This window comes from Talpa occidentalis, unplaced genomic scaffold (assembly GCF_014898055.3).
Source record: "Talpa occidentalis isolate TD23 unplaced genomic scaffold, MPIMG_talOcc4v2.1 talOcc4.2, whole genome shotgun sequence".
Lineage (NCBI taxonomy): Eukaryota > Metazoa > Chordata > Mammalia > Eulipotyphla > Talpidae > Talpa > Talpa occidentalis.
The window spans coordinates 140,898,035-140,924,975 of NW_023602073.1; the positions used below are offsets into that span (position 1 = coordinate 140,898,035).

At 41.8% G+C, this 26,941-nt stretch overlaps 1 protein-coding gene across 2 annotated transcripts in view; it reads left to right on the forward strand.

Moving 5' to 3' along the window:
- UST (uronyl 2-sulfotransferase) overlaps positions 1-26,941 on the forward strand; it is a 261,891-nt gene that overhangs the window by 212,134 nt on the left and 22,816 nt on the right. For both annotated transcript variants that reach the window (XM_037520548.2, XM_037520547.2), the window contains exons 6-7: positions 1,546-1,643; positions 3,128-3,285. In XM_037520548.2, coding sequence (XP_037376445.1) covers positions 1,546-1,643; positions 3,128-3,285 — 256 coding nt within the window. The remainder of the gene's footprint in view (positions 1-1,545; positions 1,644-3,127; positions 3,286-26,941) is intronic.

Genomic DNA, 26,941 nt, shown 5'->3' on the forward strand with positions numbered 1-26,941 from the left:
TATTTTTTAAAAGTTTGTGTATTTATCATTTCTAGTTTGAACTAAAAATTTTTGTAAGTAATTAACCGCTTAACCAATCACATCAGATACAGGGGCATCAACTGATTTATAAATTCCAGCAACCACATGGCCATGTTACAAGTTATAGTCACTTTGTTTTTATTGAGATAACGTTGGTTTACATTGTTGTTTGTAATTTAAAAATATAGGATGCCCCCCCCCCTTCTGGTGATGTTACCGTAGCAATCCAACTGTCAAAGCGCCCATGGTCCGCTACTGTAGTCCATTGTGCTGCCTCTCCACTGTGTGCTGGTCCCTTCCCTTACCCTCCCCTTTTGAATGTCTCAGTCTATAGTCAAGATTTTAAGGGATAGTTTTTGAGTTTGGCTTTGTCTGACCCTTTTTTGGGTTTCTCTATATCCCACATATAAGTGACACGATCTAGTATTTGTCTTTCTCCTTCTGACTTACTTTGCTTAACATTGTTCCTTCCAACTCCATATATGTTGCTGCAAATGGCAAGAGTTCATCATTTTTGATTGCTGAGTAGTAATCCACAGTGTATATGTACCACATCTTGGTCTACTCATTAAGTTATAGTCACTTTTAACCTACCTGTCCTCTATTATCTCTGAAAAAAACATCTCATAGCTACTTACTTTGTTTTTGAGTTGGATTATTTTCTCTTTAGAAAAATACCTACAAACCTGGACATCTTTTCTGGGTATACAAGACAATTTTCCTTGATTTGAGTTGGTATTTTTGCCCTCTGTTCATGTTCATGAAACCACTGTAAGTCTCTGTAATGCTAACAGAGAGATCATAGCCAACCTCACAGAAGAGAATCGATCTTGATGGAGAAATTAATGATGTATATACTGATACTGATTTGTTATGATGCACCCTGACACTTACATAGTGTTATAATGCAATGTTACTTCTACAACAAAAATTTTAAAAAGAGAGAGAGAAACTCTGTTGCCTTTGAAAGTGAGACAATAGTCTATATACAAATATCTGTTGCCTTTGAAAATGAGACAATAGTCTATATACAAACATCTTGTAACTGTCTACATTAATATCATAAAAGGGACTTTACAGTCCTTCCAAAATCTGTAGACCCTCTCTGTAACTATTGTGGGTACCTAATAATGACTTTTGAACAGAGTCAGAAACACATTTCTGTAAGGTTGACCATACAGGAATCTCTGCTTCAATTGGACTGAATTAAGAATTACTTCATACTAAATTTATTTTTAAAATATTTGTTAAGTGCCAACTGATATACCTCTCATTTGACTGGTAATTGCTGGGGTAACAGTAAATCACAGTGAGCAGAACTTCTGTTAAGACCATGTGTACCCCTGGTGATTGAGAAGAATGGTGTGAGGTCAAAAGAAAGTTTTCTCATGACATCTATGAATTCTCTACATCTCTTCAAGGCCTAGCCACATAATTAAGGATCAATTTTAGTTATACTGCATATCATTTGAGAAACCACTGCAGAAACTACAAAACATTTTACTCCTGTGTTTTCTCTCCTAGGATATCAATGAGTGTATTCTTGAAAACTATCCCGAGTGCTCCAACCCCAGATTATTTTACATCATTCCATATTTTTGTGGACAGCATCCCAGATGCAGGTAAAAACTAAATGCTCATGGCATTTAATATGGGAGTAGAACAATGGCAGAAAACACAACTGGCATGGCTTGGGAGTCTTCTGGTTCACAAGTCTGTCACCCTTCTAGAATTTAGCTATTACTAACTGATACTCTTTAAAGATTGCACATGGCCTATAAATAATATAATTAACAAATCAAAGTCTGGCAGAGCTCTTGGGACCACCCCCCTAAATCTGTGTAATTTCAATGCCCACCAGCCCTTTTTTCTATGTCATACATAGCATTCAGGCTTGTGTACCCACCACTCAGCTGACTCAGGTCTAGCTACCATTAAATTAACTGTACTGGACAAATAAAGAGTCTCAAGAAGGAATAGCAGCAACAATGAATATTGTCTTTGCTTGGTGGGAAATAAACCCTCTTACCAAAAGTGACAGTTTTCTCCAAAGGAAACAGACAGGGTCAAAAACAAGCAGAGACAGCTGTTTCTAAATGCAGCTCATTCATTGTACTTTTTGACTACACTAGGATTGTTACTTAGTGATTGTGGGCATTGTCACTGCTGTTTTGTGGACTTTACCATCATGCTAGTTTGCTTACGTTCAGAACTCTGGGACTAAAATTTTCTGTTTTCAGCTTCATCATAAACTATCCAGAGTTCAGGACCCCACCCCTACCCTGTCCACTGTCCACTGTCACCCCCATAATAAATGCCTCCTGATTCAAGGTCAGTGCTTCACATACTGAAAATATTGGGCCCCAGATGACTCACTGTCTTTCTCATTAAAGATATTTATTGCAAGAAATGAGATTGTACCTCACTTTGGCAACAAGTATTTGAGATGTAGAAGGTTTATTATTTATTCTCAAAAGAGAATCCTAACTTTCCTAACTCCCCCAAATGCTAAATGCCACCCCCAGCCCAGAGCCCAGCTCCTATTGAAGGCTTTTCCCATTTGGGGCTTTTCCCACTAATACAGATGTTATTGACTCAAAGATCCACCGTCAATGAGATTAGGCTGTTTTCCTTCTGTAATTTAAAAAAAAAAAATTGTCTTTGTACTCTGCAAAAGTGTGCAGTGATGAGCAGACATGACACCTATTTCTACAGAAATGCTATGTCAGGAAGTGTTCACATCTCAAAATGTCTAACTTTATTGGTTCCTCCTATTCAAAAGCCATCAAATCTCCTTGAACCGTGTTTATGAGGCCCTTGCTATCTGTACCTGTATTATTCTCTCAACAAATGCTCAGGCAGGGCTCACGAAGGTCACAAAGGCTAGCACCACACACAGATGAGGAGGAGAGAGGTTAGGTCAGCGGGTGCTCTGTCAGGGGCCAGCCTGCTGGACCAGGGACCTTAGGGCTGCCCCTCAAGGGAAGGAGGATTTAGATTTATGCAAATAAGGGGGTAAGGGAGGTGGATAGAAGAGACTTTCAGCATGTCATGCTACATTTCAAAATGAGTCTTTGACTTAAAAATCATTTTTCTATCCATAAAGGGAGCCTGCTGAATGGGCGCTTGAGAGGGCAAAACTGAACGTGAATGAAAACTTCCTGCTTGTGGGGATTCTTGAAGAGCTGGAAGATGTGCTGCTTTTACTGGAAAGATTTTTACCTCATTACTTCAAGGGTGTGCTCAGCATATACAAAGACCCAGGTAACTTTGTAAGCAACTCATCCCCTCTAGAGGTCTCTTTTGTGGGTGACTTACCTTAAAAAGGGATCTGGAAATAAAGGTGTGGAATCACTTCCTCTCTTAATCATGGGGCATTCCTGGCTAGCAAAGGAAGGGTAGAGCCATGAGATGCAGAAGCCAGACCTTGAGTTTCAGGTCTAACCATGGACTCGCCATGTTTTACAGCTTGGTGGTTCCTTTTCTCCCTTTGGAAAGCAAAAATGGCCACATTTCCATGGGCCTTGTCCTGAGCAGGTAGCTAGGGTGACCCAGTGCTTGGTATGTGCATGTCAGAACCTTTGAAGGAGATCTGTCATTGAGGATGCGTCTCTGGCCCTACTTCCATTGAACAAAAGCACTCTGGCATACAAAATCCTGACAATAGACTAGGGAGAGAAGCCAATTGAAGATACAATTATGATTTTCTTCTAGCAAATGGAGTGGTTTCCAAATAGAAGCAAGAAATAGAATGCTGCAAAGCAATTACCGGGCTTGCCCATAGTATCACTGTAAATATAATTACTTTCAGAAACCCATCATTTACTTTTCTCATTATTATTTTATCCTGAAAGACAAACAACACTGTTTGTTTTTCCCCTGTTCTCCCTAATCTCCTGCCACCACAAGCCTTGCATACTTATTCACTAATCTGTTTATTGTCAGGCTTTGTTGTCCTGAGAAGAGAGATATTCTGCCTTGTAGGAATAGGAACAGCTGAAAGTCCCCCCTCGCCCCCCCGCAAATGCAGTCTGCTATCTCACATTCCACAACCAGCAGAGACCTCGAACCACACCTGCGTCATGAGCAGGTACCAGTGCCCAGGTAAACTCATCCTGTTCCATCAGGCGACCCTCCCTGCTCCCCGCCCCCCATCCAGTAAATTGCTGTAACAAGGTGGCTGGTGGAGGAGACCTTAGTCTCCCAGTTGGCTCACTCAGAGATAATTTCCAACATTTCCACATGCAGGAATGTGATCGAGAACCTCAAGGTCATGCAGATCTGACTCTTCAAGAGGAAGTGTGGTTTGAATAGCTAGAAGCACAATACACACTAAATACTTGGGTTTTGAGACTAAGCCTTCCTTTGTCCTTCCAGCAATAGGTAATTTAAAGAATTTTTTTTATTAAGGTAACATTAGTTTGCAGCGCTCTCTGATTCAGAAATGGAGTGAAAGAATTTTAGGAGCCCTACTGTGACCAGATTTTAACTCTCTGAAACAAAATTAACTTGGGTCTTTGTGCAAGAGGGATTTTACCCCCTATTAGATTCCATTGAGGAAAGTTTATATTATTCATTGTTATTGCTCCCTTTGGCTTTATCTTGTTGTATTGTGTGTATGTATGTGTGTGTGCATTTGTGTGTACGTACTTGTGTGTGCATGTGCGTACTTGACACACAGATAAGGATAACTGAGTCCTGGAGACACATAGTTGTCAAATACGATGAACGTGCTCTGGTCCAGCATTTGGGAGGCATTGTGGTGAGGCCATGCCACACACATCCATCTGGGGTCAGGAACCGACACCACTCAGGATGCCACAGCCTGACACACCGAAGGTCACCATCAGGGCAGGGGCCTGATGACATTTTTTTTCTTTGTTCTCCTTAAATACAAATAAACCACAAGCAAAAAATTTAACCCACATCGCTGTGGTCAGGGTAAATCATTTGACTTTCCAACTGTTTTTTCCGTTTCATACATGGCTTCTCAGTAACTGAAGCCTGTGTGCCATGATCTGTAAGCACATAATTAAAGTAGAACATATTTCTGAAAATTGAGTTACTGTTAGCCCTTTTGCCTTCACTCATAATCTTTCCACCTGTAAATGAAGAGACATATGAGAGGGGCAACAGGATAGTAAGTACTGAATAATCTCCAGAACCTTTAAGCAAAGGTTGCTCATTCTTTTTTTTTTTTTAATGATAAAATGAAGCCAGCATAGAGAAGTTGCGAGACTGTTCCATAGTCACCCAGTGACCTGTGGAAGGGGTTGAGAGCACTTTTCTATGCCCTGAGAGTTAATGTGTCAGTAATACCTTTCCTCCTTAGCTATCAAGAAATTTTACAGTCAGAATTTCCTTGTGAGCTAAAATCACTGTGGCATTGAAAGCCAAAATAAATAAAGAAATTGATTAACTACAGAGAATATCTGGGATAGGAACTGTTCTTAAATGAAAATCCCTCAAAAACGCTGGGCAAAAAACTGAGCAGTTCCAGTTGACTAGCGCCACCTAGCATCCGTGTACGTGGAACTACGTGACCTAATATTAACCCAGGGTCTTCTCCTTCCTGGGCGCTTGTAAGCTCTTGTCCAATCCTTTTCCTCTGTAGTTTGAATACTTTCCATTACTAGCATTACATTAGTATTCATTTTCAACTTGTTTCCATAACAAATGTAAACATCGGGGCCACAATAGAGAATTTACTAGACTTTTTTGGCCTGCCTTGAGAATCTGGCCACCAACTATTACAGAGGAAAAGTTAATTCCAAACAAATGACTCACATACCAACTGTGAGGATTTAAGTTCATTCATAAATTGGCTGTCTTGTTTTGAAAAAGAACTATTTTTACTTAAATATTTTTCTAAGCAATGATGATGGAGTACAAATTGAAATATTTATTTACTAGGCACAAATGATAATTAGACCTTTCATTGGGAATATATTAGTGTACTCTGTATTTACTTGCATTGCAATTTTCAAATATAAAAACATTTACATTAAAAATAATAGCAAATATGTTGAGCAGAAAGTTTAGTTTGTGCTACAAGAAAAATTTAAGTTTTAATGTCAGAATGATTTAAAACAAATACTAAATGATTAAAGTGTGGCCTGCTTATTACAAAGAACAATTATTCTTAAATTGAATTGGGAGTTACAAGCGATTTCTAGTCATCTTTCTGCTCAGAGGAGCCAGGACCAATGGCTCTTGAGGAGACTGATCTCTAAGGTCTTTATTATGATGATACTAAAGTGTCAAGTAGAAGTTTGAGGGCTCCTGATTCTACCTTTGATTGGTTAGCACAATTATTGGGTGTTTTATCTTCCTCAAAACAAAAGCTGTTAAGCAGTTCCCATTGCTGTAATAATTTCCACCTTCCGTTATGGCAGCCCCTGCTACACATAGGACAGGACAAATTCCTCACTGGAGGGTAGTTGGTTCAGAAACCATTCTTCCCTCTCACTGACTAGATTGCAGTGATCAGGATGGAGATCCTAACTCAAACTCTCTGGCCATGATGTCCATCCTTCTCTAAGCCACATGCATTCTTGTGGAGATGCAGGACATGAACAATTCTGTCTACTTCATGGGTTTACTGTGAGACATACCTTATTGAAGCCCTTAGCCCACACTTTAATATATGATGTGTTCAATAATTAACTATTTGCTTGCCAGCTGCATCATAGGAGAGAGACAGGGCTTGTTTCTGTAAGAAAGTAGGACTTCAGGCTCTGTTAGTCATTTCTAGGGCAAAGAGAGAGCAAAGGAAAGAAGAGTGTGATGAACCTTGATTTAGTCCACCTGACCTGTGACTGTGAAATCATGTGCCTTTAGGGGAAAGAGAACAAAGATATTCTGGCCAAGACCCTCTTCCTGAAGGATCGTAGGGGATAAGTTTACTGGAACTATTATTACAATGGCACAGTCAGGAACTGAAAACCACACATCATCAAGTCACTGAGATTTTTATCTGTTTTTATGCCTGAATTCTTAGCAGAAGTATCAGGGAGTTGAGATTTGAACTTCAAATGTAGCTGGTGCCTGTTACCATTAACTCATGCTGAATGTTGAGTTTTACAGACTACTATGCATAATTTATTTAGTAGTCATAGAATGGGTGTCCAGAGGTCTAAAGGAGTTTTAGGTAAGACTCTGAGATTCAGATCTCAGGAATAACTTACTAGTTTTCCAAATGCAGCTTGCACGCTACTTCAGAAAGCAAGTTGCTAAATTAAACGTTTTCCAGCAGGTGGCAGTGTCTCTCCATTTTCTCCAGGAAGGGCGTGTGGTTTCCTTACCCAGAGTTTGCCTCTGACACAGGAGTTTACATAACGCTTGAACACAGATGTACAATTATGCCCATTTGGGGACCTAAAAAATGTGATCCTGATTATCAAAAGAATTCCAAATAAAGTTAATTACAGTAGTGCAAACTGCATTATAGGAGAGTCCATGGGAACAGGAGGGAGGTATAGACCAAGTTTTGCAATCCAAAAGTTTATGTGAATTAAAAAAAAAAAAGCACACATATATGTATGTGTATGTGTGTATACACACACACACACACACCCTCCAGTCTAGTTTTATAAAAATAATCCATCATTCCATAATGTCTGCATTAAACAGATACTATCTTTCATTTACATTTTTATGTCCCCCTTCTAATGCTTTTGTGCTGCAACAAGAGTCATTTGTTGTAATAAAACCAGTTTTGGAACTTTACAAAGATATAACTGATGATCAGGAGGAACTCAAACTATCCATCCGCAGAAATCAGTGAAGTTGCTGAAATAACTAGTTATTCATAAAACATTGGGTCATCTATTATCAGTTGTTTGCCACAAAAATTTGCCATGACATAGCACCAGTCAGGGCTGAAGCTCAGATTCCAGCACTGTTGACATATATGCATATCCATTCAAATTCAAACAACTAACCTGTGCTTGCAGCAACCTTAAGAGTGACTCATCAGGATCAGATTTTTACATCTCAATTATTACATCTCAATGTAATAATTGGCATAGCAATTTGCAGTCTACAAAGCACTTTTATATAGTTGGTCTCATTTAATTCTTACATGAATCCTGAGTGAAAGAGGACAAATATCCTTTGTCTCACGTCTTAAACAAGCAAGCAGAGATACAATGAGGCCGAACACCATGACCTTGTCCTAAAAACAGCCGACATTTAAACTTCTGTCCTCAGAACCACCATATAAACCTGTGACCTTCTAAACCTTCATGTTCAGTTGCTAACTCAGAGGCTAGTGGGTGGTAGGTAGCCAAGGCATGTATTACAATTGAAGGTAAGAACTTAAAAATAAAACTATATTGGGCTCAGCAGACCTCTCCTGTCTTGCCCGCTGCTCTCTTCAGCAGTATATTTCAGTAGATTTGCCTGTTCTGCTTCCCATTCTGTCTCTGGTGAATCCTCTCACCTCACCCCACCCCCACTCCCCGCACCTCTGGCCTACACCCCAGTTCTTCTAATAAATAAATAAATAAATAAATAAATAAATAAATAAATAAATCTTTTAAAAAAGCTCTATAGATGATCTGTATATGGTCTTTTCACTAAGGACTGTGAGTTCAGAAATTGTCATAGATCACTAAGCTGGTGGGTTTTCAGCCCGCAGGGTAGAAAATAAGTTTGAAATGGATTCCTTAAACCTAATGCCTTTCTGGTGGTAGGGAACAAGCAATGCCGGTGCCTTTAAAATAGTGTCTGAAAATTAAAACTGAAATCATATGGCTGTTTGAACTGTAGCTGTTGAGTAAGTCATTAAAAATGCACATATAACGTGAACACCTTTCTAACAACTCCTAAACCCTTAGGGATTTGAATGAACATTTTCCTGAAGGGAAACCACTGACTGGTAGCTCTATTCAGCCTCTAAATGTGTTCAACTGATTTTATGGAAGCTTAAATCATAACATTTAATATATGAATTATATGTAACGTGTAATATTTACATATATCTACTGTGTCCATTTCAACTATTATTTTTCATTTTTTAGAATTAATAATTACCTTGAATTCTATTACTTTGTGCTGTATTTTCACTTATTAGTTTGCTCTTATCATGGGATCATCCCTGTTCCAACTCTAATTTTGTCATTTGAGATTAATAGGAAAATAGGACTTGATTTACAGACATGGATGTTCTGGTAATAACTTTCCAAAAATATTTCTCTTTGATGGAAACTAATATCTAAACTAGTAGGTATGTTCTGAAAATACCAGCAAAGTTCAAGAAACTCATTCAGCAAATGATTGAGAGTGTGCAGTCTGCCATTTCTGGGGAAGGGCATAAAGGTAAAGGGAAGTGTGTCTGGCCTGGGGTGGGAGGGCATGTCCCTACAGAGCTGCCAGGACGGGCTCTGAAAGGTGCATGGGTGTTCTCCAGGTGGGCATGGCAGGAGGGTGAGTATAGGTATCACGGTGTGAGAGCACACATGTGCCCAAAAGCACAAATAGTCTTTGCCAGCTGAGCCCGCCCTTGGAGCTATGCGCCCCAGTTCTTCCTAGCTCAGTCCCCGCATCAGCAGTCTCAGCTCTCATGTGGGACAACCTGGAACTGAGTCACTCATAACCATCTCAGACCCAGTGGGTAAGCCACAGTCACCTCCCCAGTTTCTCTGCCCTTGCCAGCCTTGACCACCACTAAGGGCCCCCCACTGCCTAACAGTGCATCAGGAATACTGTCAGCTCCCCAGCTGCCTGCTTTCTCCCCAGTCACCCCACCTAAGACCCAGTCACCTTCTCAGCCCAGGGCATCCAGTGTTCCAGTCTGCCCCTTATGCCTCTCACCGCCCCATGGTGGACATAGCTCACATCTCCAGACACCAGCACTGCCCTCCTGATGCAATGCCCCCCTGCCCAGGTGTGGGTCAGCTGTGCCCCTGACACTGCCTCCCTCCTAGGAGCCCAGATGGTCCTCATGCTCTGGCTGCCCCTTCAGCATGGGGGGCCAAGTTTTCTCTGTTATGACTCATTTCCCCAAAGGCAGAGCTGGCTGCTGTCTAGGTGTGCAGTGGGGGTACCAGCGTTCTGCTGTGTTTAGAGGTGAATTTCTCCTACATTAGAACTCAGTCACTTCCACTTTGAGAACTTTTTAGTGGAGCTTGTCAGTAATGTGCTTTGCATTGGGTGAGAGTATTACTAAGGGATGGGGTGAGTCACCACTCATTGCAGTTTTCGGACTTTCCTGATACCTCCATAAAGCTGAAACGCTTCCAAAGCTTGGGCAAAGCAGATTAAAGAGCAATCCAAAGCAGGGGAACAGGGACTCTTTATAAAAGATCCCGTGATCTTGTTCTTTCATGGCCGAACTGCCGGTGTCCCTGTGTGCCTCAGAGATTCAGTGCTAAGCGAGGTGGAATAAAGAGCATCACAGAGAATTTCAGAGCTGGCTCTGTGCCCTGGCTCAGGGCCTCACTCTCTGACATTCTTTGCTTATAAAATGCCCCCAGCTGGGCTGAAGGACAGTCTTTACCCATTCCACGTGACTCAGCATTTTACAATGAAAGCGTTTATTTTTGTCCAGCTAGATCTTTTTCAAATCAAAATATCATTTCCTGGCTTGTAGCTTGTATTTGTTTTTTAAATAATTCAGACCTTTTTACAACATATAATATCCCAGCTTTTCACATCTTACAAATGTATTGACTGGGAAAGAAAATAGTAAAAAACTACCCACATACCTGTACATAGCACATGACTGTTCCATGTGGTTCCTCGTGGGCTAATTAAAGACACCCATTTCATGGTCCCCAAACCCATAGAGGAATCCAGCACATCTTCCCACTGGTGAGCAGAGAAAGTCTTGCTGGTTGAGTGGGAGTTTCAGATACTCTGACTAGAAAACCTCACGTTTGTGTCTTCACTGTGTTCTTCTAGGTACTTCTTTTGCCTTGTCCTAGCCAGATTTTTCTGGAGCTGCTTTTCAGAGTGTGTTCCCAGAGTTATACCTCCCCTGATTTTTAAATATAATTGATTTAAGTAATGTGTGTATATAATTAAAAATCAATCTGTATCAAAAACACGTAATGAAAAGCATTGGTATTCTATTCCAGCCCTCCCTTACCATGAAGTCTGATTTGACAGAGGCGGACACTTCCTGCACAGTTGACTGCTGCTTCTGATAATCATCACACTATTTATAATTTTGTAACCAACATGCACAAGTTGCTTCTTCTTGGTTTTTTTATTTGAAACATTCATTCTCTTATTCCCTCTCCCTTACCTCTTTTGCCTCCTCTCTACCTCCCTCATCCTACTATGGTTATAGCCACATTTTATTTTTTTTAACAGCATTTTCTTATAAAGATTTATTTATTTATGCATACAAGAACCGGGGTATAGGCCAGATGTGCGGGAGGGTGAGAGGATTCACCAGTGACAGAGCGGGAAGCAGAACAGGCAGACTGATGAAATACACTGCTGAGCGGAGCAGCGGGCGAGACAAGAGAGGTCTGCCACACCTGGGCAGAGGTCCCCCCGGCAACTGGGATCGAACCTGCACTGCAGAGGCTGCGGACTGCTTCACAGTGCTGTGCTCAACTGCCTGCACCACTGGGGAGGCCCTAGATCCACATTTTAGATACATACTTCCTGTTTATATTGCCATGACTATGTCTGTTTGTTCACTGAGGACCCTAGTACTATATTGTTATTTTGTTTCATTTCTTGAATAGCTTATTGTTTTTCTTGGAATTAGTTATTGCTCGGGTTTTTTTTTTTTTTTAATTTTTAAAACCTATGAAAATTTTCCTATGTGCCATTAGGTATTTGTATCAATATTACTTTTGATTTTTTTTCAGTATTATTTTTGGATAAACATATCTGTTCTATTTCTTCCCCCTACCCTTCCCCCACGCCCCCATCCCCCACATACAAGATCCCTCCCCTCCTTGTACCCGGAGCTCTAACCTGCTTCAGTCTGGACTGATGACTCAGAAGCTCCCTGCATGCCTATTCTGTGACTTCCTCTATATTATCTTTCTGAGTTGGGTCCTTGGTGTCCTAAATCCTATGAATCCTATTTCTTGATTTAGTAATTCATTTTACTTCAAGATATTCCCAGGTTGTTTCCTGATGACACGTGCATGGGAAGTGGTAAATTCTTTGAGTCACTGAGTGTCTGTATCCTCTCTCACTTGATTGTCACTTTGGCTGGTTATGGATGTCTATAGACGTACTTGCCATTTCTCATGTATTTTTCTCTGAGTTTTTTCATTCATTCTCATTCCCTCTTTCTTTCTCTCTACTCTCTCCTTTCTTCACTTGTCCTCTCTCTCTTCTAGAGTCTTCCGTTAATTACTCTTCTAAAAGTCAACAGCAATGTACCTTAGTGTGCCAAGCATTCAGTTTTGTTTTAAGTTTAAAACTCATATCTTTCATCTCTGAGATCTTTTTCTTGTTTTATTTCTTTCATGAATTTAATTTGAACACCATCACTTTCTCTATTTCTTTTCTGGAATGCTGTTGTTCACGTATTTGAGCCCTTAAATTGATCATTTATAGATGTTTTATTGCTATTTCCACTCAATTTCCATCTCTTCAACTTTTTTCCTCTGGAAGAGTCCCCCAGTTTATTCCAATCATTCTATTGAATTTTCTCTTTTCTAAGAACTCTTTTTTAAATGTCTTTTTTTTTAAGATTTATTTTATTCATTTATGCATACAAGAACTGGGGTACAGGCCAGAGGTGCAGGGGGGGTGAGAGGATTTACCAAAGAGAGTAGGGAGCAGAACAGGTAAATCTACTAAAATACACTGCTGAGGAGAGCATCAGGCTAGACAGGAGAGGTCTGCTGTGCCATGTGGGTCAGCTACATGGCTGGGGATCGAGCTCATGCTGCAGTGGCTGCCGATAGCTTGATAGTGCTGAGACTTAACCCCTAACACCACCAGGGAAGCCCTTAATTCTCTTTTTTTCTTTTCATATATTCTTTTTTTTAAAAGATTTATTTAATTTTGTACAAGAGCTGGGGTACAGGCCAGAGGTGTGGGAGGGTGAGAGGATTCACCAGAGACAGAGTGGGGAACAGAACAGGCAGACTGGCGAAATACACTGCTGAGGGGGCAGTGGGCGAGACAGGAGAGGTCTGCTGCACCATGTGGGAATCTCCCTGGCTGGCTGGGAATTGAACCCGCACTGCAGAGTCTGTGGACAGCTTCACAGCACTGCACTCAACCCACTGCACCACCAGGGAGGCCCTTTGTATATCTTGTTCTTGTTTTTTGTATGCAATATTATCTTCATCTCTGAAAAATCATAAAAATGTTTGAATGTTTTTATCTGTTTTCTGCATATCTCTATTGGATCCAGGTCCTTCTGGCTGCTTTGGTTGGATGGGGTCTCTCTTGTTCAGCCTGAAGACTTCTCTGGTGTTCTTTGTCAGAACCTACATTTAAGAGTGAGGCACTAAGAACTCATTGGAGATGCTGTGCATGGAGGAGGCTTCCTAGCCAAGAGACACCACTTAGGATGACCAAGCAATAGAGCTTTACTGGAAAAAGATAGCCTGTATATTTTTGAACAGCCTGCAGTCCGTACTCCCAACATCTGCTTGGGGGTGGGAGGTGAAGTGGGGTAGAATAGTGGGGCGTACCTCAGGGTCCTGGTGAGAGAATAAGAACTGCAGGTTCACATCCACTGTACCTTTCAAATAGTTACTCTTATTTTAGCCAAGGCCTCTCCTTTCTGTCCTTAGGGTTAGCTCATCGGTCTGGATCCTTCCTACTTCAGAACTTCGAGAAAGCCTCAGCTATCTATTCCAGGCAAGGGGAGAATGCTCCTGGAGAATGGGGGAGAAGTGCTGCAAAATACTGGCTGCATGCAGCTATGGAAGGAATTTGGGGTGCCCCTGTTTCATACCTAGACTGCCAGCCTCGTGTCCAACTTCCCTCCCACCCCCGGGTGCCTGGTGTTACCACTCTTGTCTCACAGGGGTCAGGCAGAGAGAGCTGGCTGTCTTGGTGTGTATACCTCTTCTGCCAGCAAGGCCTGTGCTCAGCCATATCAAGTGCCCTCCTCCTGCCTTCATCTTCCAGAAACTGATGAGGACTGTCTTCTACTGACCATCTCCAGTTCTGTGGTCTTCAATCTTTTTTTTTTTTGAGATTTATTTATTTATGCACACAAGAACTGGGGTACAGGCAAGAGGTGTGGGGGGGTTGAGAGGATTCACCAGAAGCAGGGTGGGGAACAGAACAGGTAGGTTAACTGAAATACACTGCTGAGGGGAGCAGCAGACAAGTTAGGAGAGGTCTGCTGCGCCATGTGGATATCTCCCCAGCCTGGGATCGAAATCGTGCTGCAGTGGCTACAGATAGCTGCATAGGTTGTGTCTCAACCACTTGCTCCACCAAGGAGGCCCGAGGTCTTCCAATCTTTTACAAAGTTTTCATCCTTTACTGTTGTGTTAAAATTCCAGAGGAGGGGAATAGAGGACATGCAATCAACCTACTACATTTAGCTGGGAATGTGCTAACTACCCAAACTTTGAGATACTCTCGTCCATTCTGTGTTTATGACTCTTAACAAGCTCTGCTCTACGTGTTCCTTTCATGTGATGTCTGCCTGGTGTGATGTGAGTCGGACACCCCTAGCTCTGCCTTCAGCGTCGTATCTTCTGATGTTAGCACTGGTGACATTTCAAAGGCAAAACAACCCAACCAAAACAAGACCCCAAGATGGGTTTTCACCCTGTTGGGTTTTTACAGAAGGATATTGCTAGAATGAGGCTGCAAATTATGATGTTTTTAAAATAATCTTGAGCCCTATTAGCGTTCTCTTTGGTGGGAGAGAATGTGAATGATAGTTTTGATCAAGACACTGTTGTGCTCAGAGGCAGAGGGCACGGCGGAGGTTGCACCCTGGTGGAAGCACGCATCTCCAGCTCTCATGCTGTCGTGTGTCACTTTGCTTTCTTACTCGAGGATAGTCGCCACGGCCCCTAAGCCAGGAGAGCCCAGTTGCTGGGGGCCAGCACTGTCAGTCAGTTAATGTCCAGGAGAAAAGGCAGCCCCAGAGAGGCTCTCTCGGCAGCAGCTGCTTTAGTAGCAGTAGCAGCAGCTCATATAACAAATGTTTCATGACGAATGCAAACAAAAGCCAGCTCTGAAATTCCAACCACGCCATGTCCAAGCCAGTTCAAAATCGTATAACCACTGCCTTCGAGTTTTTTCCCCTCTCTAAATGTATTCCATATGAGCTCTGGTGTTGGGGCTGCTGGGATCTCCTGCATTCGCTCAGAAAGCAGTTTTTAAAACCCAGACTGAAAGGAAACTAAGTCAGTGGGAAAACAAACTCAAAGAAAACACTGAGACTCAGGTGTGGGTGGTGTATTGGTTTTCCCCAGCCAGGCCACCCTGAGGGGGGCTGGGGGCTGGGAATTATTTAACCCCCCTGTTCTGGGCCTGGTAGTGGGAGTGACCTTGAGGAGAGTGGCTCTGGGCCTGCAGTGGCCCTGACGATGGCCGAACTGCACTTCTCAAAGTGTGGTCTAGGGACCGGTCCTGTCCGTGGGCTGGTAGCTACCATTGGCTGGTTCTCAGCCCATGTTCTGATAAGGGCAGAATTGAGAGTGAGCCTGAAGGAACCTTGATGGCTATTTGGCATGACTGTGATCAGTTCCCTAGGAACATATTTTTATTAAACTTTATCCACATATCCATGAGATGGATTGTCAGAGGGAAATGTTCGAGCTCATCTGAGAAGCCCTGCTCTAGGTGCTCCCGGCCTGGGCTGCCTGCTCAGTGACCCAGAAGTCCATCCGATCAACAGGGTCACTCCTCAGGCATGAAGGACTTCAGAGGTGCCATCGATCTTCCATAGGGTGTTGTCTTCTTGGTTTCAAGGCTTAAACTGCTATTCTGCCGCAATGGCCAAACACCTAAACTCAAAGAGAAGTGATCATTAGAAATCCTGCTTTTCTAAAACTGGTACCTTTTTTTTTTTTCCTAAAAACTTTAAAAGTGGTGATAACTTCAAATAGCACTTTTACAGTTAACAAAGTACCTTAGAGTTATGTCAACTCTGTCATTCTTCACATCTCTGCTCAGGAGTAAGGCAGGTTGAAATTGTGTCCCAAAAAAAGGATGTTGAAATCCTAACCACTGTATTTGTGAATGAGACCTTATTTAGAAATAGGGTCTTTGCAGATGTAATCATGTGAAGATGAGGTCATACTGAAATAGGGTGGGCCTAAATCCCATGACTGGTCTCCTTATAAGGACAGAGAGATTTGGAGACATGGACCATATGACTGAGTTATGTAACCACAAGCCAGGGATTGCTGGCAATCCCTGGGAGCCAGAAAGAGGTAGGAGGGAGTCCTCCTGGAGGCCTTCAAAAGGAGCACGGCCCTGCTCATAACTTGATTTTGGACTTCTAGCCTCTTGAACAGTGAAAGAATAAATTTTTGTTAAGTCACTGAACTTATGCTGATTTTATGGCAGGAACCTAAGACAGGTAGAAATTCTCCTTACCCCAATCTGCCCATGTTGAATCAGCTAGCCAGAGCCAGGGTTTGAACATAGATGAGAGTTGTCCTCTATACCAGATTGCCTATCTTTGTTGGACAAAGGAATTGGGGAAAAGAAAATCTCTAACATTTGGAGAAAGTAGAATGAGTGACTTTATAGTGAATGATACGATGAAATCATATAAAGCCTTTGCAATTTTACTTTGAAGAATTTTTAATGATACTGGAAAATGCTCAGGCAAACAATCAATGAAAAGTCAGACACTCTATTATATTTACTTTTATATGATACTATATCAGTACATGTTTCTAGTACATACACACAATTTGCTTAGAAATTGGAACCCAAAAAAGCATGAAAAGAACAGCAATTTCAATTGGACTTGTGGATTGTGGGTAGTTTATTTTCTCTTTCAAATTGTTCTGTACTGTCTGTCTTTAGTTTAATAAGCAAGTGTTGCAGGTAGCTACAGTGTACTATGTCTCAACCATATCCAAGCACATGCTCTTTCTGTGTTCCCCACCATGTTCCTGATTGTCATGAACTAGATAGAGTCCAGAGGACACTGTCTGCAGAGGAGAAAACTGGTCCCAGACTGTATGCAAGGTCTCACAGCTGCTGAAGGCGGACCCCGTGTGGCCCCCACCCTGTGTGCTTTCCAGCATGATTTCTGGTCTCTTCATGATCAGAAAAAAAGAGGACAGTGACAGTTGATCAATGGAGAAAAAGAACCTGTCACCATGGCTCGCTTGTCCTCATGTGTGTGAAATAGAAGCGTCCTCTTGTTGGCAGTTAACTCTGCTGAGGATTCTTGAGGACAGGGACGATGACCACCACTCTCTGATGCCACACCTTTATAGAAAGCAACTCTCAGATGTCGGGTCTGGCTCTCCTTCTCCTGTTCTTCTCTTCTTTTGCAAGTTGCCTCCTGGCAGGGCTCTGGGGACAGCATGTAAAGCATCTTCACTGAGTGTTTCTGGAACCAATGTGGAAGTGTTTACCTGCATGACCAGTGCCCTAATCTTCTGTTGCCACATTTCCAGGCTAGTTAGAGGATGACCACATTTAGTCACTCTTTTCTTTTTCATGTGGCCCTGACCCCTTCCAACCGGAGTAATTCAGACCTTAGCTACAAGAAACTTAAGTAGCTTATAAATAGAGCTCTGAACTAGTTTCATTCCATTTGTATATTATATAGCTTCATCATAGAATTTTAATTCCCCTTCATCCGATTCTTCATTTCTATTATTTTTATCTCATTTTCATTGTACTATTTATATTTTTTCCTTAAAAAAAAAAACAAAAAAAACTCCGGATACTAACAGAGAAACAATGTCATAATAGAACCTTATTTTTACATAATGTAGTTGTAAAAGGCCTTTGATTCAGCCTGTCCTCCGGCACGGCCCCCCATGTGCAGACGCACCATTTCTTAGCAGAAACAAGCTCCATGGGCCAGCGCTCTCAGAGCTCCTGGTAAAGACCCCCAAGGCCTCTTAACACATTCTGTTTTTATGATCCAAGTGTGCTTTCTCAGCCGCCTTCCAAATACACTATAGAAGAGGCAAACCCTGCCCTGTGAATGGTTGGTGCTTCCCCTTGCTCTGAGATACCCAGGCATACCTGACTTTATTGCGCTTCATTTTATGGTGCTTCTCAGATACTGTGCTTTCCACACCAACTTTTTCTGGAACATGAAGCTGTTGCACACTTCATAGATGACAGTAGAAACATTGCTCTAATACGCACTGGGAAACCAGAAACACTGTGTGACTTGTTTTATTGCAGTGGTCTGGAACTCCACCTGCAACATCTCTGAGATACACCTGCAGTCTTGTGGCTTTCCCCTAGAAACCTGTTCATCTGCTGTGCAGAAATGCCACCTTCTTTAGTAAAACATAAGAGAAGCCATTTCTTCCTAGGTTAACACTTAAAGGGAAATTTTCTGATCAGGAGAAACAACCAAGTCATTTATTTAGGGAGTGAGGTAGGTTTGATTGTGTCCCCAAAAAGATATATTGAAGCTCTCACCTCCTGTATTGGTAAATGTGACCTTATTAAGCAATAGGGTCTCTGCATATGTGATCATGTTAAGAGGACTTGCTACGGGCTGTCCCGCATGCGGGCACTTTATAGATAGTAACCCATTGCCTTGGGTGAGCCTGTCTCTCAGGCTGAGTTCTTCCTTCCTTCAGGCTCCTTGCTAACCCTCTGCTCCCCTCTAGGAGGTGCTAGGTCCACATGCACAAAGAAAGTTTCCTCTCAGACATCCAGCCCAGTGAGGTAGGTTTGGAAGGTCCTGCAGGAGAGCAGAGGGGATAGGCACAGAGACACGTGCAGGAATCTGGGCCATTTGGCATCTGGAGGTTCAGAGCCAAGGAAAAAACCTAGAACTGGGGTGGCGGGGGTTCCTGCCTAATGCCTCTGCTCCATGCATCTTGCCCTTCTGGAAGGTATTCCTGTCTCTCCAGGGAGCCCCACTTCCAGCACCACCCTGCACATTCCCACACCCTCATTTGCCTTCTCCAGCCTCACAGCCCTTGGCACTGGGCCTTCTGGTTAGTCACAAAGTGCACCATGAGGTTTTCCCAGTGAGGTCTCTATGCTTGTATGTTCCCGGAGCTGGATACCCGTGTCCCTCTCTAGGTCATGCTGCACCCATGGCCAGAATGGCCGTCCTCATTGTCAGCTATTAAGTGGCCACTCTGCACCCTCCCCCTCTGTCTTTCCATCCAGCTAGAGGCCCTGCTTCGAGCCTGCCTATAGATCCTGGCACCGCCCTGCCCATTCCCACACCCTCTTTGGCCTTCTTCAGCTTCACAGCCCTTGGCTCCAGAAACTCCTCTCTCACAATTGAGCTGTCCTGTGACTTACTCTCTTGGGAACCTAATAGATAATTCTAGAAATATCAAGTATTAACAAGTGACAATAACACATTTGTCCTGCCCAGGGGAATTTATAATAATAATAATGACACCTAAAACATAGCTTTGCACATTGCAGGGATTTAATAAAAATGTGTCAAGTCAATGTTAAAGGGATGTACTCTCGTAAGCATTCTACGTGAACTTCCTGTCTTAACCCTCGGAACAACTTGATAACATGGGTACTTTTATTATTGCCATTTTACTGATGACTCAATTGAGATTGGCATCACTGTTTTAACAGAAGATTCCTTATAAAAAGAATTATTTTAGCTATATTTTATTCTATGTATACTAAAAATGATTTTATTGAGATTTTTAGGATAAAATGGGTTGTTTTATTCATTTAATGTAGTGCACTAGAAATCTAGGAAGGTGATGTGACTTCCATTGGCCATTCAGCCTTCCTTTAGGTTACAGCTTTGACCCTTCCTCCCATTCAGCGCATTAGTAGAAAGACAGGGGTTAAGTTTTGGTTGCCTTGGGTACAGCCATATAGGCCTCACCCTGCTGGCCTGCCCTGGGTCACGTAGCACTAGGATTGATCCAAGTGTAGCCACCACGCTAACCTGCTGCTTGTTTAACAGGATCTTCTTGAAGTCTGCTACTCCACTGTAAAGAAAGAAATTACTAACAGTGGAAATCATGGACCATGCTACTAAGGATAAGAGCTTTTTGTAGAGGAGTGAATTTTCAGTAGCCTCCTTCCTCCTGACAGAAAGCCATATCATTTGTAAAACTATCTGTTTTGCCTGCAGCAAAAGTTCTTCATCTAAAGGATACCACGTGGTATTTAGGCAATCCTTAAACTGCCCATCCCTGTAGACTTTATATGAAAAACATTGTGTGAGCCTGAATTTTCAGATCTGCACAGCAAGAATCTGTCTCTATGTAAGGCCAGCTCTGCGGGCCTCCCAGCCCGGCTGCTCCACTCTCCTTGGCCCTGGCTTGTCTCTGGGAGAGGCTGCCTGTTGACAGCAACCTGGACTGGGAGCCCTACCACAGGAGAGTGAGCCTCCTGGCTGTGAACCTTGACACAGATAGGCCTGGTCTGATGGAGAATGACCAGAAGGACTATGGAGCTGGCGCTCAGTTGGAAGAACTAGGCTGATACTCCGAGGTTGGCCATCTTCTTTACAGCCAGAATGCAGAGCCCATGCTCCAAATAGTAATGAAGTCTTGTGTTTGTTCAGGGTGATTTTTTGGCACCGCCATGCTTCTAGGTTTCCACATTATAGCATAGGATATTGTTTGCCTAAGTATAATAGGGCATGTGAGTTGGTTCCTGGCGTCGGCCATGGAAGATTAGCTTACTTTCACCAACCCCAAATCAGCCCCCATGGCTATCAAGAAAGACCACACAACTCCCCGAGTGTCTATAAGTAGATACCAAACCACATGTGTTATTAGTCTTGATCTTAGACCATATTATTATTAACTTTGCTTTGGTTGAAAGTGGGCCCCATCATATTGTTAAAATAGTTTCACAGCCTTTAAGTGACTAGGGTACGTCACTTTTAAGATGTTTTTCCAAAAGAAAATGTTAAATCCCAAATACATTTTTGGCTGAATAGTTGGTTTTAATGGTCCAGAGTCAAAAACTGTAACTTAATTCCTCGTAAAACTTAAATCAATTTCATGAGGGTTCTGCTAAACAGTTCCCTCTGTTCAACCTAAAATTTCAACTAGTTCCTAATCCTTAAGAAATATTAGCATAGTCTTTTAAAATAGCAATGCTTTTCCATTTGAAAGAAATTCTGTTGTCAGTATCTGACTCCTGTTGACATGCGGTAGCTTATTTGTGGCCTCAATTATGGTCTTGTGGTTACAGTTCCCCCTTTTCTCACTCCCTTTTTCCTAAGTGTATCAGTGAGGAAACAATAATCATCTCCATCTGGAGTTCTACACCTCTACACTTTGCTTTTCAAAGGTGATAAAGAAGGGAGGGAGTGTTATTCAGACATTGGCATCTACAGGTCGAACTGAATATTACATGATTGGTGCCCTTGATGTCTCACTGCACCATGGGATTTATTGGTGAGATGGCGTCTGCTGCGTGCCTGTGGCTCCAGCTTAGTACCGCCAGAGACAAGAATGCTAGGCCCTGCTGGAAGGCGGTAACACATCTGGTGAGCTCCTTCCAAAGACCCAAATCGTTTTCAAGTTTGCTTAATGATGTGCCCAGTGGTCTAATATTTTGGGCACAATTAGCCAAAACACGTGCCTTGAATATCAGATTAATTGGGGGCAGGAAACACTTGCATAAAAGAATCCACCCAAAAGAAAAAGGCCAAATGCCAGCTTCAATGATTTGGTGGTTTGTTGTGTTTTACAAAATGGAAACGAATCTTCTTCCCTCTCGGTAATTGCACGTTGCTGAACTTGTCAGTCTTCTCTCCAACCTTGTGCCGAATTCTGTAGATTGCTAAGTAGTATTCTTTACTAGATGTGTGACCCTCTGGGTACTGTTTTCTGATTCAGAGGAATTTGGGGATTCTGTGGTTGAGTGTCAGGGCAAAGTCTTTAAGCGTGGATGTGTGGAGAGACTGGCTATGAGAGGGTATCATTAGTTATCTTGGATCCAAGAAGCCTGTGTATTTGAAGGTCTTTTTTTTTTTTTTTTTTTAATGAAACTAGTCTCTTTGGAGGGGTGATCCTGTGTTCCTTATTTTTCAGTCTCCCTTGATTTTTTTTTTAGCAAGTTTCATTTTTACTGAAGACAGAGTGCTACAGAGAAATATGGGGATCTCTTTGGTTCATACACTCAGTTCTAGCACAATGAGCGTGATTTTGAGTCCCTACTGTGTGCCCAGTGGGCCAGGTGCAGCAAGAACTCACCAGGAGGTGTGTCTGGATGTACGTGAGGGTCTCCAGCAGTATGAATGGATGTGCTGACTCTCACCCACCAAGAAGGTGTCGGGGTACCAGCCTGAAAAGCCCAAATGACTCTTCCTGTGTCACCTTCTCCCATCTGGAGCAAATCTCTCCTAGGGTTGAAAGACTCAGCTTAACATCAACAAAAATCTCCCAGAGAAAGCAGTGGGATCTAGGAGCCTGGCAACCCCTTCTAGTGCTCAGCTTGCTTTCATCTCCTTTGGGGAATTACATGTTTGATTCATTTAAAGAGAAAGAGATTATACTACAGCTCCACCATTTTGCCAGTCACCCCAGCTTGGAAGCTTGAAGTCCTTCCAAGTATAACTAAAAAGAACTCTCCCCCAGAAAATCTGTTTGGGAGTGTGATGGCAATTTTCCCAACTCACCACGGAGAACACAGATGCCAGATTTCTGGGTGCCAGACATGTGTCTCTCAAAAACTATCGTTTCCTGCAGGCCACAGTCAAGACTTATAGTAGAGAACTGGAAAGGGATTTTCCTCTTAAAGCTATACCAAGCTTTAATGTGCTTTGACAGTGTATGTGCCTGGAGTGCATCACCACAGCCTTCTTTGGAGAATGGAATCTACTGGTAAACACCAGTGGTTTCAGCCCTATGCTAGAAGTGTAATAAAAGTAGGTCCGGAGGCATCTTTTGGATGGCCTGGTGCGGGCCATGCACAGTTAGTGTTACAGGTCCATCCTAAGGCAGGTCCACTGACCTGGCCTCCCGTCGCCCACTGCCCTTAATCAAGCAGACCCCATGTGAGCTGAGCCTCTGGAAGCCTGGTTCACTTGACCTCGTCTTTGACAGTCAGCTAGCAAGCTCACAGCTGCTCTTTCACAAAATGCTTCCTCTATTCACAGATCTTCCTCTCCTGAGATGTGACAGGCATGCACAGGTCACAGTGATGGACTTTGGAGCCAAGAGACTTGGGTTCGAAATCTGCTCTTACTCATAGTAGCTGTTTAACCCTGGGCAAATTCCTTAACCTCTCTGAACTTCAGTTCAGAAGAGGATGGTAACTCACAGAGCTGTACTGAGGATTAATGGTAATAATGTACCCAATTGCACATGTACAGGCTCCAAGGCACTTTCCTGATCATCTCTTGTGATTCCTCATTTTCTAACAGGGCAGGTTTTCAACAAGTGTTCAAGCAAGTCCAGTCTTTGGGTTTCAAAGGAGAAACCCACGTGGTTGTTCCAAAGTCTGTCAGTTGCAGTGTTCCTGGCATACTTGTGTGTGGCATGAGGCCTCTCCTGGCTTCGGCCTTTTTTGTGGTTATGGAACTGCCTTTTTAGTGCCTACTGATCTGGGCAGCTTGACTTCTTGGAAGAAATTATTTTTTTTTCTGCATTATTTTGAAAATCACCTTTGAAGTCAAGCATTGGAGTTGTTTTCTAATGCAAATGTGGGGGTCACATGAAGTTGGCTGACCACATCCTGTGGTACACTCCCACTTACTCTTCTCATTTATTTTTACTATAAACTAAAAGTAAAAATGCACACACACCCCATCCGAGATGCAAATTGAAGCCAGACTTTGTGTCCACATATCTGCAAAATGGAGTCAGCAAGCTAATGGGGATGGAAATAGGGCTGATACTGAAGCCTCTTCCACTAGTTGTGGCTGATGCCTAATGAACAGTTGAGTTTTCCAGAAAAGTTAAAGAATTTGGTCTGAATGGTGTGGTGATCAGAGATAGCATTTATTTCTTTAATGCACTGGAGCTGGGATTTTTAATACCAAAGCTCACTAGTAGAATCAGGGAACCACATTCTCATCACTATTTACCAAGCATTTCAAAATGTGAAAGTCCTTGTGGCTTTCTGAAGTCTAATGTTTTATGCTCTTCCACCTCTCTGCCACCTTTCTGTCATTTGCTTTAAAAATAAGCTCAGAAGTTTTCACCAATCCTTCTAGCCCTTAAGAGACCCCAGAATTTCTACATGAAATGTGGGTACCAAGTTTGACTTAAGGAAAAACAGGCACCACAGATATGCAAATCAAGGGGCCAATTAATGTTCAAGCATGAGAATTTGGATTATTGTAAAAATGCCATTTTTCTCGAATTGGCATAACACTAAAAGAGTTAATTTTTAAATTAAAATTATTCTCCAGCTCATGCGGAAAAATAAACATGTGAGATGATAAGGGATTAAAAAAAGAGAAAAGAAAAGAAAGATTTGTCCTACAAGATTATAAAATATTAAAAAGCTCCTAAATTTATTTTTTGAAGATTTATTTATTTATGCATACAAGAACTGAAATACACTGCTAAGGAGAGCAGCTGGTGAGTCAGGAGAGGTCTGCTGTGCCATGTGGGTAGCTCCCTGGACGGGGGTCGAACTCATGCTGCAGTGGCTGCGGATAGCTTCAAAGATTGCGTCTTAATCCCTCGAGCCACCAGGGAGGCCCAAAAGCTTCTGAATTTTAAATAATGATGTTATAAAAAAATTTTAATAATTTGTTAAAAATAAATAAATAAATATCTTTAAGAAAGAAAAAATAAAATAATGATGTAAAGGCACAAACTCGGAAGATTAGTCAATGGGACACAAACAGATGCCAGTCTAAAAAGTGATGTGCGGTGTGGTGGAGGGCACCGTGAAGAAAGAGTCAGGAAAGGTGTGAAATAGTTGGCTAAATGTTTAGAGAAAAAATACACTCTCATGTTATATTAAGGACCTTGATCAATTCCAGATGGCCTAGAGTTCTTTTTTTTTTTTTAAATGAAAACAAAAGAAATGAGTGAACACAAGTGACTGATTTTGTGGTGATGATGTTTTGCTAAGGATTTAATAAACATAAAGCAATAAATCTCATATACACATAGAAAGAGAATAAGGAATATATATATATATATATATATATATATATATATATATATACCTAACTAAAACTAACCATATTGAAGACACACTTAAATTGGAAAAATATTTTCAATAATAACAAGATTGCCTATGGTAAGTACTTTATTGAAATATCAAGGTTTGGAAAATCTATAAGGAAAACACCAATTGGAAAAAATGAAGAAAAAGAAAATGAGGTGACCAATAAATAGTATTTAAAAATGATTCTGCTCACTAAAAATCTAGGAAATGCACATTACCAGGTAAATTATTTTACCATATTCCCTGGTCAATTATTACTGTCTGCAAATAGCCATATATCATAGAGTTTCCATTGAGGGGGAGAATGAGAAGATATGGCTATTTAGACAATGCAAGAGGGAGGGCTCCTTGGTACAATCTGAGGTGAAAAGTAGCTTAATAACAAATATTAAGAGCCATTTAATATTAAGAGCTTTCAAACTGTCCATAGCTATAAGACTGATAGGAAGAAACCCCTTGTGTCTTGATTGTGGTCATGTCTTCACAAGTATATTGTCCAAACTCCTTGAGTGGTGTACTCTAAATGGATAAGTTTGTTAAATCTAAGTAACTCCTTAATTTTTTTTTTAAGCAGGAAATTTTTTTTTCTTTAAGATTTATTTATTTATTTATTTATTTATTTATTTTGAGCTACCACCTCATTTTTATTTAGTTTTTCAAGATCAATCATTTTTTTTTTAATCTTAAATTTTATTTTTATATTCCCCCATACAATTGCAAACGCCCCATTCTGACCCCAATCCTTCCCCTCCCCCCCCACCCCCAAAAAGTGTCTCTGGTTCATAGTTTTTTGTTGATTTTGATTTTCACTTTCTTATATTCATTTTCCTGGTCCCTTATTTAAGTTTTCTAGATTCCTGCTATGAGTGAGACCATCCGGTATTTTTCTTTTTCTTTTTGGCTTATTTCGCTGAGCATGATCCCTTCCAGCGCCATCCATGTTGCTGCAAATTGCATGTGTTTATCTTTTTTGAATGCTGAGTAATATTCCATGGTATATATGTACCACATCTTCTTGATCCAGTCATCTACTTTTGGGCATTTGGGTTGTTTCCAAAGCTTAGCTATTGTAAACAGTGCTGCTATAAACATAGGGGTGCAGGTGCTCTTTGGAATTGATGTTTCTGTGTCCTTTGGGTAAATACCTAGGAGTGGAATTGCTGGATCCTATGGAAGCTCTATGTTTAGTAGGTCCAGAAATCTCCACACAGCTCTCCATAGTGGTTGGACCAGTTTGCACTCCCACCAACAGTGCAGAAGAGTACCTTTTTCTCCACATCCTCGCCAACATTTGTTGTTGCTAGTTTTTTTAATATGTGCCATTCTCACTGGTGTGAGATGGTATCTCATGGTAGTTTTGATTTGCATTTCCCTGATTGCAAGTGATGTTGAACATTTTTTCATATGTCTGTTGGCCATTTGCATTTCCTCTTCAGAGAAGTTTCTTTTTAGCTCTTCTGCCCATTTTTTGACTGGATTATTTTCTTTGTTGTTGCTGAGTCTCATCAGCTCTTTGCAGATTTTTGTGATCAGTCCTTTATCATTAGTGTTGGGTGCAAAAATGTTCTCCCAGTTGGTGGGGTTTCACTGGGTACAGTCAGAAGCACGGGAGGGTGAGAGAATTCACCAGAGCCAGAGCAGGGAGCAGAACTGACAGATTGACGAAATACACTGCTGAGGGGAGCAGCGGGCAGCAGGAGAGGCCTGCGCATAATGTGGGACC